The sequence below is a fragment of the Schistocerca nitens genome, chromosome 1 (assembly GCF_023898315.1).
Source record: "Schistocerca nitens isolate TAMUIC-IGC-003100 chromosome 1, iqSchNite1.1, whole genome shotgun sequence".
In the NCBI taxonomy this organism is placed as follows: Eukaryota; Metazoa; Arthropoda; class Insecta; order Orthoptera; family Acrididae; genus Schistocerca; species Schistocerca nitens.
In genome coordinates, this window is record NC_064614.1 from 436,548,622 (window position 1) to 436,565,501 (window position 16,880).

The 16,880-nt window shown below is 45.7% G+C and overlaps 1 protein-coding gene across 2 annotated transcripts in view; it reads left to right on the plus strand.

The window, feature by feature from the left end:
- The window catches only part of LOC126251359 (leupaxin), a 507,262-nt gene that overhangs the window by 65,015 nt on the left and 425,367 nt on the right, over positions 1-16,880 (plus strand). The window contains exon 1 of one of the 2 annotated variants that reach the window (XM_049951756.1): positions 7,897-8,040. The exons of the other annotated variant lie outside the window; for it this stretch is intronic. Coding sequence (XP_049807713.1) covers positions 7,956-8,040 — 85 coding nt within the window. The 5' untranslated portion in view covers positions 7,897-7,955. Of the gene's footprint in view, positions 1-7,896; positions 8,041-16,880 lie in introns of those variants that run through there. 2 annotated transcript variants of the gene reach the window in all.

The window sequence follows — 16,880 nt, forward strand, 5'->3', positions numbered from 1 at the left end:
GGATGGTCACCCATCTAAGTGCTAGCCCATCCCGACAGCGCTTAACTTCGGTTATCTGACGGGAATCGGTGTTACCACTGCGGCAAAGCCGTTGGCTTTGAATCGGGTATGAAAGTTAAAAACTGTTTATTTTTCCGTTCTGCATGAGACATGTGTGTAAAAGTGGAACCCATGAACATTCAGTCTCTTTATACGCTAGCAATGATAGCCGTATGAAGTAATTGTCCTAACAAAAATATATGGTGATATTTAGGTGCTCCCTGGCGCATTTTCTGCAGCAGCACACGCAGTGGAACATATGTTTGTGCGGTGGAAGGGCACAGAGACGGCAGAGCTCATGCTTGTGGGTAGCAGGAATTAGCAGGCGACCTCGCAGTTTAAGGAGCGGTGTCAACGCCTGAGAGCATCTGTCGAGTAAGGCGACGTGTGCGGCGGCTTCTGCGAGGTTGCCGGATTTTTCGGTCATAGAACTTTGGCGAAAGTGGGCGGCGTCGTTTTCAGTTTAACATCCAGTTCAAAACAATTTCAATCCATGAAGCAGCAGAAATGATTCCAGAGTGTATCGCGTGGAGATTGTGCTTTAATGTATCTCGCTTTGGAGGCTCTTAATGTTTATTCAGATCAGAATTCTTACAATACTTATGTCAGAACTACGCCAGCCTCTGTGCAAAGATCGATCAGAAAACTTTGGGAAAGGAATGCACATTCCTGGTTTTCTAATACCTTGGCTATGATATAATTACGATATTGAGCCTGATATCGATCACTAACTGAACAAGTAGCACATCATATGTGGTACAGTTCGAAGAACTTTCTCGTGGAAAACTAGGAAAGAAACAAGAGTGAAATTTTATAAAGCGATTCCTGTACGGCTTTGCTGTAATACTCACAGACATGATTTCTGAATACTGACTATCTCAATAACGTACATGGATCAGAACTGAGGTTGCTGAGACCCCTGAAAGGCTGTACGAAACTGGGTAGATTTATAAACGGCGATGTGAAATAACTAAATATTTTTAAAATGGAAGAATCAACGAAAATAAGAAAAAGATTCTCACACCTGAAAGGAATGCAAGAAGGAAGAATATCACAAGGAGTTTTGTCATATAGACAGAATGGTATACAAGACATTGGTAGAATAAGGAAATATTGGCACAAACTTCTTCTGTGGCCGAACAGGACTGCTTGAAACAAGAAGAGGAAGACCTTCACATTTTCTCAGAATAACAACAGTTACAGTCGTAGATATAGCTGCATCCTTGAAGCACTTTGCGAATACGAATACTCCACGTAGCCCTTTGGAAGGCTGTTGGCTTTCACTTCGCAGGTTTTCAGCGTTGCATCCAGAGAGTCACATCAGTGCCCATGGACGGTTTATTTCGATTTTGGGAAAGAAAGAAATCATGTAGTTTCTAGTCTCGGTTATAAGGATTATACAGGAAGACTGCACTGGGACTTTAAAAAATTTACTGTCTTTTTCCTTACAAAAATGTGAGTTTACATAAATTATTCTTTGGATCGGAACCACTGTCGCCTCAAACGTGCGAAAATTCAGTTAGTGATTTATCTATACTTGCGTCGCTGTTTATGAAATGTTGCCTCCAATTCAAACAAAAATGCACTTTTTTTATTTACAGTAACGATATTTTCTTTTAGATGCACAAGACTTGTACTTCTATTCCCCGTTCCTCTTGAACATAAGCCCACGCACTTTCGCACATACGTATGTCTGTAGTGCGAAGATGTTTACGAATAGTGTATTTCGGAGAGCAGAATTGCTTCAAGAACCACAATCCTCAGTCTCACACAGGTACACACACTGCGTTTAATGAACTACTAACTTCCATTTTCCATAAACCAATTTCTCAACACCTCTTCCAGTTGATTCTGTAACCACTCCAGTTCTGAAAATGCAGGTTTGGTTGCCGGACTTCAGCTTCCACTGTCGGCATCCACGCCATGTAAACACAACACGACTTTTGAGTCATAATTAGGACTCAAGATCCTACTTGCTTTTCAAAATGTTGATTAATGTGGGCGACGCGATCTTTAGTGGAATAAAGGAAAAGTAGTATTATTCCAGTGACCAGGAAGTTACTCATTTCCTTTACGTGACTGAAGAGAAGCGTATTTTAACTAAAAATAAATATGCAAATTCATATATATTTACTGAAAACAGAAAATCGACATGATTTGCAACAACTCTCAATTTTACAAACCTGGCTGATTTTTCAAATGTCCTCCATCTCTCTCCCCCCATCTCCTTAGTGGAAAAAACTCTTCTACACAATGAATGGCTGGTAACAAAACATTCGCTAATTCTGTGCGCACGACTAGCAATGTGTTTTCACTCATTCGAAACCTTTTTCTCGCTATTCCATGTCCTGAAAATGTTGCAGCACAATAGATTTCTACCACTTCGCATTTTTTCCACAATGGGCATGATGTAAATGGGAATAAATTTCGAGTACATTAAGTAGTGTAGGCAAAATTTTTTAACTTGCGTCCTTGTGCAATCTCCTCCTCCTCCTCCTCCTCCTGTTCTTCTTCTTCCTTCTCGTGAGTTCACAGATATCCATAAGCATATCTTCGACTCTGTTGATTCAAATAAATTACGAAAGTACATATAATCTCACTTCATCACGGTAACAGAAGTGCATCATTCATGTAGGCCAACAAAATCGAATTAGACCTAACATGTAAATACAGCAACCACATAAGATTTCCAAAATAAAGTTTTCATCTTGCGGAAGCTGTGTGGTGATACAAGGACTGTAGAACTAACGACCGACATTCATGGAGGCGACCGCCGATGTGCGGCAACTGGTACTGTGCAGGAGCGTCTTATTTTTTAATTGTTGGCGCAGATACCGTTTGCAAATATGTAGTGAAATGGTTTAAAGCGGGGCAGTGAGGGGGGCGCAACTAGCAAACATTGTCGTTAAACTCCGTACAGGCGAAGTATGGGTTTGCCTTTTCCCGCCGCTTGCCACAGTTCCGAATTACTGATTGCTTGAAATCGAGTCACGTGATACCTTCCGCCAGTTTTGACCTTTATATTACTGAACCAACATAACAAATTCTCATTCATTACGTGCGTTTTGTGTATCACTACAGGCAACAAATAATTTAAACAATGCAAGAAAAGCATAAGGAATGCAAATGTGGTGGGAATAGTATAGCCGATTTTTTAATTTCTCGGTATTTTATAGCTGCATGTATACTATAGTAAACAATCTCAAACGTACGTGATAGTTACAATATGTGTGTAAAACTTAACGAAAATGAATGTTACTTAAGAGGAGATGCTACACTACTGGCCATTAAAATTGCTACGCCAAGAAGAAATGCAGATGACAAACGGGTATTCATTGGACAAATATATTATACTAGAACTGACATCTATTAACATTTTCACGCAATTTGGGTGCATAGATCCTGAGAAATCAGTACCCAGAACAACCACCTCTGGCCGTAATAACGGCCTTGATACGCCTGGGCATTGAGTCAAACAGAGCTTGGATGGCTTGTACAGGTACAGCTGCCCATGCAGCTTCAACACGATACCACAGTTCATCAAGAGTAGTGAATAGCGTATTGTGACGAGCCAGTTGCTCGGCCACCATTGACCAGACGTTTTCAGTTGGTGAGAGATCTGAAGAATGTGCTGGCCAGGGCAGCAGTCGAACATTTTCTGTACCCAGAAAGGCCCGTACACGACCTGCAACATGTGGTCGTGCATTATCCTGCTGAAATGTAGGGTTTCGCAGGGATCGAATGAAGGGTAGAGCCACGGGTCGTAACACATCTGAAATGTAACGTCCACTGGTCAAACGGCCGTCAATGCGAACAAGAGGTGACCGAGACGTGTAACCAATGGTACCCCATACCATCACGCCGGGTGATACGCCAGTATGGCGATGACGAATACACGCTCCCAATGTGCGTTCACCGCGATGTCGCCAAACACGGTTGCGACCATCATGATGCTGTAAACAGAACCTGGATTCATCCGAAAAAATGACGTTCTGTCATTCGTGAACCCAGGTTCGTCGTTGACTGCACCATCGCAGGCGCTCCTGTCTGTGATGCAGCGTCAAGGGTAACCGCAGCCATGCTCTCCGAGCTGATAGTTCCATGCTGCTGCAAACGACGTCGAACTGTTCGTGCAGATGTTCGTGCAGATGGTTCTTGTCTTCCAAATGTTCCCATCTGTTGACTCAGGGATCGAGACGTGGCTGCACGATCCGTTACAGCCATGCGGATAAGACGCCTGTCATCTCAACTGCTAGTGATACGAGGCCGTTGGGATCCAGCACGGCGTTTCGCATTACCCTCCTGAACCTACCGATTCCATAGTCTGCTAACAGTCATTGGATCTCGACCAACGCGAGCAGCAATGTCGCGATACGATAAACCGCAATCGCGATCGGCTACAATCCGACCTTTATCTAAGTCGGAAACGTGGTGGTACGCATTTCTCCTCCTTACACGAGGCATCACAGCAACGTTTCACCAGGCAACGCCGGTGAACTGCTGTTTGTGTATGAGAAATCGGTTGGAAACTTTCCTCATGTCAGCACGTTGTAGGTGTCGCCACCGGCGCCAACCTAGCGTGAATGCTCTGAAAAGCTAATCATTTGCATATCACAGCCTCCTTACACGAGGCATCACAGCAACGTTTCACCAGGCAACGCCGGTGAACTGCTGTTTGTGTATGAGAAATCGGTTGGAAACTTTCCTCATGTCAGCACGTTGTAGATGTCGCCACCGGCGCCAACCTTGTGTGAATGCTCTGAAATGGTCTTAGAGGACCAGCATAAATCGGGGTAACGTCAGTGTTCAAATGGTTCAAATGGCTCTGAGCACTATGGGACTCAACTGCTGAGGTCATTAGTCCCCTAGAACTTAGAACTTGTTAAACCTAACTAACCTAAGGACATCACAAACATCCATGCCCTAGGCAGGATTCGAACCTGCTACCGTAGCGGTCTTGCGGTTCCAGACTGCAGCGCCTTTAACCGCACGGCCACTTCGGCCGGCAACGTCAGTGTAATTAGTGTCTTTGAATAAGAATGTTACTTATGTTTGTCTCATTGTGTATTTCTTTCAATTACCTTTTGTACAATACTGTAGCAGTTTATTCTACGCACGGTCCAGGCTTCATTGAGCAATGTTACTTGGCAGTGAGACATCATGCGAAAGTTACTTTCGTCCTTAAGTTTTGCAGACCCGTGTATTTACCCGCTGGTATCGAAGACGCGAGCTCAGGTTCAAAAATGGCTCTGAGCACTATGGGACTTAACATCGGAGGTCATCAGTTCCCTAGAACTTAGAACTACGTAAACCTAACTAAACTGAGGACATCACACACATCCATGCCCGATGCAGGATTCTAACCTGCGACCGTAGCGGTCGCGCGGTTCCAGACTGAAGCGCCTAGAACCGCTCGGCCACAGAGGCCGGCTGCACCAGATGGTCCTAGTGTTCGTGCAGCAACTGAAACCTCGTGATGCACATTGTTCTGACTTTTCTATTCGGCCTCTGGCACGGATCGAAGTTCAACGACATGTGACTGGCCAATATTCTGTGGATTGACGAGGCACATTTTACACTACAGGGTGCCGTGAATACAAAGAAGTGCCGAAATTGGGGTCTTGTTAAACCGCGTGTTGTGCACGGACAGCCATTGCACCTGCCGTATGTGACTCTGTGGTGTGTATTCAGAAGCACCTTTACTCTCGGTCGGTTCTCCTGTCAAGAGAATACACCCAGAGGGACCTGTCAGATTTACCGTGACGTCTGCCAGTTATCGACATCTCGCTGTACAGGATGTGATTCCTGTTTATGAAGAATACAACTGTGTGGAAACCACTTTTGATGAAAGATGGGGCAACACCTCATGTCTCTCGCCCAGTGAAATATCCGCTTAATGCAACCTTCCACGAACGTGTTATCCCCAGAGGTTTTCCAGGTGCATAGCCTACAAGATTACTTGATTTGAATCCATGAGACTTTTGGCTGTGGCGACATCTGTTAGAACGCGTTCATCAGCAAAACGTTTTCATCAGCGACACGTTCGGTCTCTACCTGATCTGGAGGCCAATACACGGGAAGATGTTGCTCAGATTCCACCGGAACTGCTGCGGACAACAGTTGATCACGTCGTTTAACGGATGTACTCACATTGAACAAATTGCGTAATTGGCGGGTAACAATAAAATAAACGTTATGCGTTTCTCACTTGTGTAATCTTTTCTGCCCACATCCCAATCCTAGTCCATTACATACGCCTTTCTTGCATTCACACCGCCAGATTTGTACGTTTTGGCCAAAATAGTCGTAAATCGGTTCGGCATTAACGCATGAGAATAGCTACCACGTTTCGCTACCATATGGTAATTACAGACCACATTGGAGCTCTGTGAGTAGTAGTTGTTGTTGTTGTTGTGGTGGTGGGCTTCAGTCCTGAGACTGGTTTGATGCAGCTGTCCGTGCTACTCTATACTGTGCAAGCTTTTTTATCTACCAGTACGTACTGCAGCCTACATCCTTCTGAATCTGCTTAGTGTATTCATCTCTTGGTCTCCCTCTACGATTTTTACCCTCCACGCTGCCCTCCAATACTAAATTGGTGATCCCTTAGAACATGTCCTACCAACCGATCCCTTCTTCTAGTCAAGTTGTGCCACAAACTCCTCCCCAATCCTATTCAATACCTCCTGATTAGATGTGTGATCTACCCATCTAATCTTTAGCATTCTTCTGTAGCACCACATTTCGAAAGCTTCTATTCTCTTCTTGTCCAAACTATTTATCGTCCATGTTTCACTTCCATACATGGCTACACTCCATACAAATACTTTTAGAAACGACTTCCTTACACTTAAATCTATAGTCGATGTTAACAAATTTCTCTTCTTCAGAAACACTTTCCTTGCCATTGCCAGTCTACATTTTATATCCTCTCTACTTCGACCATCATCAGTTATTTTGCTCCCCAAATAGCAAAACTCCTTTACTACTTTAAGTGACTCATTTCCTAATCTAAGCCGACCGCTGTGCCGTGCGGTTCTAGGCGCTCAGTCCGGAACTGCGTGACTGCTACGGTCGCAGGTTCGAATCCTGCCTCGGGCATGGATGTGTGTGATGTCCTTAGGTTAGTTAGGTTTAAGTAGTTCTGAGTTCTAGTCCCATAGTGCTCAGAGCCATTTTTCCTTATCTAATTCTCTCAGCATCACCCGATTTAATTCGACTACATTCAATTCTCCTCGTTTCTCTGTGAGTAGCTACACTTAAATATAATCACCGGTATGTCACATTACTTTATCTAGCACGTCCGTAAGTTATGCGGATCACGGTATTCTGCAGCGGTAAATGTATGACCGGAAGCCCGATAGACCCGATATGGTCGCCGCCGGCGAGTTGGCCATACTTTCCCTACACGGAGCCTTACACTCCAGGGCTCGGCCAGTTGCCAGCTAGGCACTGTGCAGAGCAGAGAGTTACCGCCGCGGCTGTCAGTGCAGTGGCGTGCTCGCGGCACGTACAGAAACAGCTGTGCGACGCGACCTTGCGGGCCACGGACCTGTTGCTGCGGCGGCATTCGACACCGACACCGACGCCGACGCCTAGCAGCCTGGCGTGCCCTGCGCTGTGACGTGACGCGAGGCGAGGCGCCGTGTCGCGTGCTGGCCGCGCCCCCGCCCCCACCCCGCCGCCCCCGCGCGCCGCCCAGCTGCTCACGCCCGTGCCGGCAACAGAGCGGCCCTCAGTCTGTGCCCGGAGCCACGCGCACGCGCACTGCGACGCCGACGCAGCCGACGCGCGCGGACCCGAAATAAAGGACACCGGGGAAACGGCCGACACAAAACGACGACAATACGCGGCCGCTGCTGTCTAGACAACGAGGCACGCGCGCCCGCCCTGACGTTTGCGAGCCAGCCGCCGCCATGGACCGCACGATGTACGGCAAGGTGGTGCCCGGCACCTACTACCCCTACAGGTGCACGCTCAAGAACGGCTCTCCTCCCGGATGTGAGTACCGACTGACTGCCTGATCGCCAGCGCCGCTATCTGCCGCGCCACTGACGTTTCCTCGTGCGACTCGCGCTATCGATAGCCCCGCCATTGGCCCAGTGCTCCGATGGTAACCTCCGTCGCTTATCGACAGAAACACGCGAGCCTGTGGTGACGGATGGAGCATACATTCCGACATTCGTCTGCAGGCAGAATGCCATCGTTCACCTGTTAGCGTCTCGGCCAAATTAAATTAACGCAAGAGCTAGTAGCCACCGGTACTGGCAGGATCCTGCAAACTCACGGAGAAAAAAAGCAGTGGATCGTTATCTCCGAGAGGATAGTTACTAGTTAAAGTTTAACACCTGTTTTTATTTCAGACTCTCCGTAAATCACGCTTTTATTTTGCTACCACACTTACGCGTATTGAGTGCTGTCAAAGTAGTGTTTTGTGATCGGAGGGTGCCTTCTTCCTCTCAGTGCTGACAGGAGAGTAATTAAAAAACAGGTTGATTCTCGAAGATAGCGAAAGAAAATTACTTTCTTTACTGTATATAAATCAATGGACGTCTGATTGCCTCTGTCTTGAGCGTAGGATTTATGTTCACATCCTCATTACAGACATCTCGTTAGTTAATCTGCGCTACGGTCGCAGGTTCGAATCCTGCCTCGGGCATGGATGTGTGTGATGTCCTTAGGTTAGTTAGGTTTAAGTAGTTCTAAATTCTAGGGGACTGATGACCACAGATGTTAAGTCCCATAGTGCTCAGAACCATTTGAACCAAGTTAATCTGCTTCTAATCCCAGCTATTAGTAGTCACACTTATAAATGCTTTTCGGATCTGAAGATGGTAACATTGATTACCGAAACCGGTTATCCAGAATAAAGGTTATTATTAGCGACCTTGGAAAAGAAGTTTATCTTCAGTAATGAATTCTGTTTGCTCTCTGGACCTCCTGAAGCTTTGTTGGAATTAAGCGATTGTTTGAAGGTTGAGACCACTCTTATGAGTAGCTTCGGGATAAATGAATTTTGCTTTACTCATTTTGAGAAACAAGGGGCGATCTGTGATAATACTACAGTGCGATAAACTTCTTTGCCAAGGTCGCTAATAACCTTTACTCTCTATAACCGGTTTCGGTAATCAAAGTTTCCATTTTCATATCTGAAAAGCATTTAGCCAGTGTGACTAAACAAGTAATTTTTCTGCTGTTTTAAGACCTATGCAATAACCTGTTTGTCGAGATATGCCTATTTTCTGTAATTTCTGTTATGTTGCACCCGACATTATATATTATAGTTGTTTTTTTATGTAGTCACACTTATAAATGCTTTTCGGACCTGAAGATGGTAACTTTGACTACCGAAACTAGTTATCCAGAATAAAGATTACCATTAGCGATCTTGGAAAAGAAGTTTGTCTTCAGTAATGAATTTTCTTTTCTCTCCTGCCTTAATAGTCCTTACACATCTGCATCTATATCCTTACCCAGCAGGCCTCTGCCAAGTGCATGACAGAGGGTAGGTTACTAGGGCTTTTTCCTGTGCCATTCACGTATGGAGCACGGGAAGAATGTCTAGATGTCTCCGTGCGTACTGTAATTAATCTAGTCTTGTCTTCACGATTCCCGCGGTAGCGATACGGTGGTAAAGTGCTAGAGTCACCATTTAAAGCCGGTTCTTGAAATTTTACAAGCAGGCTTTCTCGGAATACTTTGCATGTGCTCAGCATCTGCACGTAGTTCGACAATTCCAACGTTAAATGTTATAAAGTTAACCGATATACAATTTTGCGCCGTAATGGTGATGGTCTGTGAAGATATTTATTTCAGAATTGGTGTCTACTGTCCTCGGCGACGTTCTTATGTTTATATCGTAGCGCTCTGCATTTTTTTCTTGGTTGTGTACATGTTGCAGCTTGTCAGGGATCGACTGGAGTCGCATCCTTAATCTTTAGAATCTTCATATTTATTGATGTTGGTAACTGCATTTGTTTACCGGCTTTCCCCAATGATATGTGCAAACTTTCGCACACTTCGGCAGCTATATCTCGATTTACCCTCGATACCCAGCACGGCCTTTTGCTACATGATTTACGGATTAACTTTCCAGAAAGCGTTCGTACCACATTAGGATTGACGCCGCACGAAGAGCAAGGCAGTGCAGTGCTTATAAACTTTCCACTGTAGAAAGCTTTTGAAATGTGGTGCTAATCTTTCGAAATGTGGTGCTACAGAAGAATGATGAAGATTAGATGGGTAGATCACATAACTAATGAGGAGATATTGAATAGAATTGGAGAGAAGAGAAATTTGTGGCACAACTTGAGTAGAAGAAGGGATCGGTTGGTATGGCATATTCTGAGGCATCAGGGGATCACCAATTTGGTACTGGAGGGTAGTGTGGAGGGTAAAAATCTCAGAGGGGGACCAAGAGATGAATACACTAAATAGATTCAGAAGGATGTAGGTTGCAGTAGGTACTGGGAGATGAAGAAGCTTGCACAGGATAGAGTAGCATGGAGAGCTGCATCAAACCAGTCTCTGGACTGAAGACCACAACAACAAATGGTTCAAATGGCTCTGAGCACTATGGGACTTAACATCTGTGGTCATCAGTCCCCTAGAACTTAGAACTACTTAAACCTGACTAACCTAAGGACATCACACACATCCATGCCTGAGGCAGGATTCGAACCTGCGATCGTAGCAGTCCCGCGGTTCCGGACTGAGCTCCTAGAACCGCTTGACCACCGCGGCTGGCCCACAACAACAACAACAACCCCTGTAGAAACTTGCGTAAAATTTTGAAATCGTCAGGAAGGTAGTGAGCGACCGAGCGAGGTGGCGCAGAGGTTAGACACTGGACTCGCATTCGGGAGGCGACGGTTCAATCCCGCGTCCGGCCATCCTGATTTAGGTTTTCCGTGATTTCCCCGAAATCACTCCAGGCAAATGCCGGGATGGTTCCTCTGAAAGGGCACGGCCGACTTCCTTCCCTAATCCGAAGAGACCGATGACCTCGCTGTCTGGTCTCCTTCCCCAAACAACCCCCCCCCCCCCAATGCCCAACAAGGTAGTGAGCAACATGTAATGTAGCTCTTTGAAAGAACCGTTTGAAAATTTCTGCCTGAGCTACTTTGACAGAAATAGGCTGTCAGTCGATTTCCACGTTTTACAATTGTCGCCTCAAAGGCAGCAGTGAGAGGAAGATGGAGCAAGGACACAGCATACAGTTTTGACGTTCTTACTTTTTCCGCTGGAGACGATAACGTACATTTTTGTGACACAGTGTGATTTTGAATTTTTCCAGAAGAAAGACGATCTTATTTTGAAACGGGGAACGCTTAACGAAACAATTTTTAGCAATTTTGCTAAAGAATGTGCCACAGGACGAGGGTACGGCGCGAGGAGAGCAGGGGCCCGCGGACCTGTTGCGTGGCGCACAGCACAGTGGACGCTTTGAGGCTTGCCGCGCCGCGCCGCGCTACACTCATTATGACGCGGCGGCAAAAAGCACACGCAAACAAAAGCCGGCGCTGCCACGCCCTCGCCTCACGTCGGCCGGCGCGTCGCTGCCTGCCTCAGGTGTCCTCCCGCCCCTGTAAATAACTCCTGCTCGTGATGGAAATTTCCACGTTGGCTAGACCGAATACGCGATGGCGTGTGACAAATTACCATGCCATAACGAAGCTACATTCTTCCTTACGTTTACAGAAATGATTAAGCTTGCAGGTACCTCCACAGTTCTTCCTTACATTGCGCCCTTTGTTGTCAGTAACGCATGAACTCGTTGCTGTTGTACCTGCAATCAGCTAATTTCACTCTGAACTCTTCTTGTCGGCTCTGTTTGCGCTTCCGTTTTTACTATTCTTTCTTGCGGCGCGATTCACCTGCGCGGCCGGTGGCCCTTGATCCTCAGCGCGTTACTCTTCCCTTTCTTTATTGTCGCTCCTTATAATACAATTCCTTACTTATCGTCCATATACGTTGTAATACCCTACTGGCCATTAAAATTGCTACACCAAGAAGAAATGCAGATGATAAACGGGTATTAATTGGACAAATATACTAGAACTGACATGTGATTACAATTCACACAATTTCGGTGCATAGATCCTGAGAAATCAGTACCCAGAACAACCACCTCTGGGCGTAATAACGGCCTTGATACGCCTGGGCGTGTACAGGTACAGCTGCCCATGCATCTTCAACACGATACCACATTTCACCAAGAGTAGTGACTGGCGTATTGTGACGAGCCAGTTACTCGGCCACCATTGACCAGACGTTTTCAATTGGTGAGAGATCTGGAGAATGTGCTGGCCAGGGCAGCAGTCGAACATTTTCTGTATCCAGAAAGGCCCGTACAGGACCTGCAACATGCGGTCGTGCATTATCCTGCTGAAATGTAGGGTTTCGCAGGGATCGAATGAAGGGTAGAACCATGGGTCGTAACACATCTGAAATGTAACGTCCACTGTTCAAAGTGCCGTCAGTGCGAACAAGAGGTGACCGAGACGTGTAACCAATGGCACCCCATACCATCACGCTGGGTGGTACGCCAATATGGCGATGACGAATAGACGCTTCCAATGTGCGCTCACCGCGATGTCGCCAAACACGGATGCGACCATTATGATGCTGTAAACAGAACCTGTATTCATCCGAAAAAATGACGTTTTGCCATTCGTGCACCCAGGTTCGTCGTTGAGTACACCACCGCAGGCACTCCTGTCTGTGATGCAGCGTCAAGGGTAACCGCAGCCATGGTCTCCGAGCTGATAGTCCATGCTGCTGCAAACGTCGTCGGACTCTTCGTGCAGATGGTTGTTCTTGCAAACGCCCCCAGGGATCGAGACGTGGCTGCACGATCCGTTACAGCGATGCGGATAAGATACCTGTCATCTCGACTGCTAGTGATACGAGGCCGTTGGGACCCAGCACGGCGTTCCGTATTACCCTCCTGAACCCACCGATTCCATATTCTGCTACCAGTCATTGGATCTCGGCCAATGCGAGCAGCAATGTCGCGATACGATAAACCGCAATCGCGATAGGCTACAATCCGACCTTTATCAAAGTCGTAAACGTGATGGTACGCATTTCTCCTCCTTACACGAGGCATCACAACAACGTTTCACCAGGCAACGCCGGTCAACTGGTGTTTGTGTATGAGAAATCGGTTGGAAACTTTCCTCATGTCAGCACGTTGTAGGTGTCGCCACCGGCGCCAACCTTGTGTGAATGCTCTGAAAAGCTAATCATTTGCATATCATAGCATCATCTTCCTGTCGGTTAAATTTCGCGTCAGTAGAACGTCAACAGCAAGCGCTCCATCCAGGCGTATTCCTCTGAATCAGGGAATTTTCAACAGAACTCATAATGTTAGTAGCACAATTGTTGAAGAATGCTTTGAACATCGAATTTATTGCACAATTTACACTTGATATCACTCTAGTACTCCTCAGACGATTTACCGTCAGTAAAATTCATTCTTTGCTATCGGTGACTACGAGACATAGGATTGTGAGACCGCCTAATTGCACGTGTTTCTTCCATCTTCCACGATGTGTGTGAATGCTGTGTGAAGTGTAGCAGTTCAGCGTAGATGAAGTTAATGAGTGCGCTTAGGTTTTAGTGGTTAGTTTCTGTTGCCAGTGAAGGAGAGAGGAGGGGAAACAGGATGCCGGTACATAAACCATAACTCTCCAACAACGGCACACGCGTCGCGGAGCTCGGCGTCCTCATCTTACAAGGGGAGGCCACGACGTTTGGAACCCGGATTTACTGCAAACTTCGTACACCCGTAGTGCTCCATGAGGACAACAAAATGTGTAAACAGTAGCGCGTACTTCTCAAGCGTTATTGAGAAAATCGCAAGATAATTTCGGTCGTCAGATATATATCTGTGCGTGGCCATTTTTACCATGAAGCGGCGGCAGCCGAGTGGTTAGCGTTCAATCCCCGTAATCACTGGATCGGATCCCGTTCGTCTGTTTTTATTTTTATTTTCAACACAGTCATTTTTTTACTATTTATATTACAATTGATATAATGGGGAAAATACAGGGTGTTTCAAAAATGACCGGTATATTTGAAACGGCAATAAAAACTAAACGAGCAGCGATAGAAATACACCGTTTGTTGCAATATGCTTGGAACAACAGTACATTTTCAGGCGGACAAACTTTCGAAATTACAGTAGTTACAATTTTCAACAACAGATGGCGCAGCAAGTGATGTGAAAGATATAGAAGACAACGCAGTCTGTGGGTGCGCCATTCTGTACGTCGTCTTTCTGCTGTAAGCGTGTGCTGTTCACAACGTGCAAGTGTGCTGCAGACAACATGGTTTATTCCTTAGAACAGAGGATTTTTCTGGTGTTGGAATTCCACCGCCTAGAACACAGTGTTGTTGCAACAAGACGAAGTTTTCAACGGAGGTTTAATGTAACCAAAGGACCGAAAAGTGATACAATAAAGGATCTGTTTGAAAAATTTCAACGGACTGGGAACGTGACGGATGAACGTGCTGGAAAGGTAGGGCGACCGCGTACGGCAACCACAGAGGGCAACGCGCAGCTAGTGCAGCAGGTGATCCAACAGCGGCCTCGGGTTTCCGTTCGCCGTGTTGCAGCTGCGGTCCAAATGACGCCAACGTCCACGTATCGTCTCATGCGCCAGAGTTGACACCTCTATCCATACAAAATTCAAACGCGGCAACCCCTCAGCGCCGCTACCATTGCTGCACGAGAGACATTCGCTAACGATATAGTGCACAGGATTGATGACGGCGATATGCATGTGGGCAGCATTTGGTTTACTGACGAAGCTTATTTTTACCTGGACGGCTTCGTCAATAAACAGAACTGGCGCATATGGGGAACCGAAAAGCCCCATGTTGCAGTCCCATCGTCCCTGCATTCTCAAAAAGTACTGGTCTGGGCCGCCATTTCTTCCAAAGGAATCATTGGCCCATTTTTCAGATCCGAAACGATTACTGCATCACGCTATCTGGACATTCTTCGTGAATTTGTGGCGGTACAAACTGCCTTAGACGACACTGCGAACACCTCGTGGTTTATGCAAGATGGTGCCCGGCCACATCGCACGGCCGACGTCTTTAATTTCCTGAATGAATATTTCGATGATCGTGTGATTGCTTTGGGCTATCCGAAACATACAGGAGGCGGCGTGGATTGGCCTCCCTATTCGCCAGACATGAACCCCTGTGACTTCTTTCTGTGGGGACACTTGAAAGACCAGGTGTACCGCCAGAATCCAGAAACAATTGAACAGCTGAAGCAGTACGTCTCATCTGCATGTGAAGCCATTCCGCCAGACACGTTGTCAAAGGTTTCGGGTAATTTCATTCAGAGACTACGCCATATTATTGCTACGCATGGTGGATATGTGGAAAATATCGTACTATAGAGTTTCCCAGACCGCAGCGCCATCTGTTGTTGAAAATTGTAACTACTGTAATTTCGAAAGTTTGTCTGCCTGAAAATGTACTGTTGTCCCAAGCATATTGCAACAAACGGTGTATTTCTATCGCTGCTCGTTTAGTTTTTATTGCCGTTTCAAATATACCGGTCATTTTTGAAACACCCTGTACGTGTAATCGGATGAACTTTTATTAAATTTACAATGTTATTTGGCAGTCTACTAATTTTTATTATCACAAATAATATAATATTCATAACTGTCGACTGGTAAACGACCAAACGCGTAAAGTCATACTGAAAATGTATGCTTGTCAGTGATTTGAGAAATCCCTTATACCTGGAAGGAGCCCGAAACGACTTGTTACCTCGAAGTTTTCACCGGCACAGACGGCTTTCGAAAGATATACAATTAATCGTCGCTTTCGACATTACGAGTACAAGTTGCAGGATGGTAGCTTCCGTAAAAACATGAACATCAAGTTAAACGGCACCAGCTGCATTGAATAAATGCTGTTTCCGCATACGCAAGGTCTTTTGACGTTTTCCGTGGAAAAACAACCGTAGTTAACATTTTCAAAAACCTCTCTTTCAGGCGATAATTTGGATATATGCATAACGCAGTATTTCCTTAAAAATCGGCGGTGATAATTGGTTATGCAGTATCGAGTGTATTTTAATAGCGTCTTCCGAGAAGCAATTCCTCGTTCTCTTTCGATTAAATACGAACAGTTCTGAAGACACGGACAAGCATACATTTTCAGTATTACTTTATGCGTTTTTTTCGTTTACTAGTCGATAGTTATGAATATTATACTATTTGTCATAGTAAAAATTAGTAGACTGCCAAATAACATTGTAAATTTAATAAAAGTTCATCCGATTACACGTATTTTTCCCATTACATCAGTTGTAAAATAAATAGTAAAGAAAATGACTGTGTTGAAAATAAAAAAAAGACGAACGGAACTCGATCCAGCGGCTTGAACGCCAACCACTTAAAACAAAAAAATTGTTCTATATTGTTCGTTGAATTTGTTCAGGGCGGACGTCCGATGACACCCGTTCAGTCTGTTCGTTGATCCGTTCCCTCAGTTTATTAGAAAGGGTAGCTAACGCTCTGACCGAACACGCTGAGCTACCGTCCCGGCACCACTCGGCTGCAGCCGCTTCACCGTTAAAATAGCCACGCACAGGCATATATTCGACGACCGAAATTGTCTTGCGATTTTCTCAGTAACGCTTGAGAAGTACGCGCTGCTACTTACACATTTTCTTGTCCTCATGGAGTAGTACGAGTGTACGAAGTTTACAGTAAATCCGCGTTCCAAACGTTGTGGCCTCCTCTTGTTAGAGGCGGAAAACCATCGGTGGCGTCAGATGCTCTCGCTATGTGAGACAAGCGGGGAGG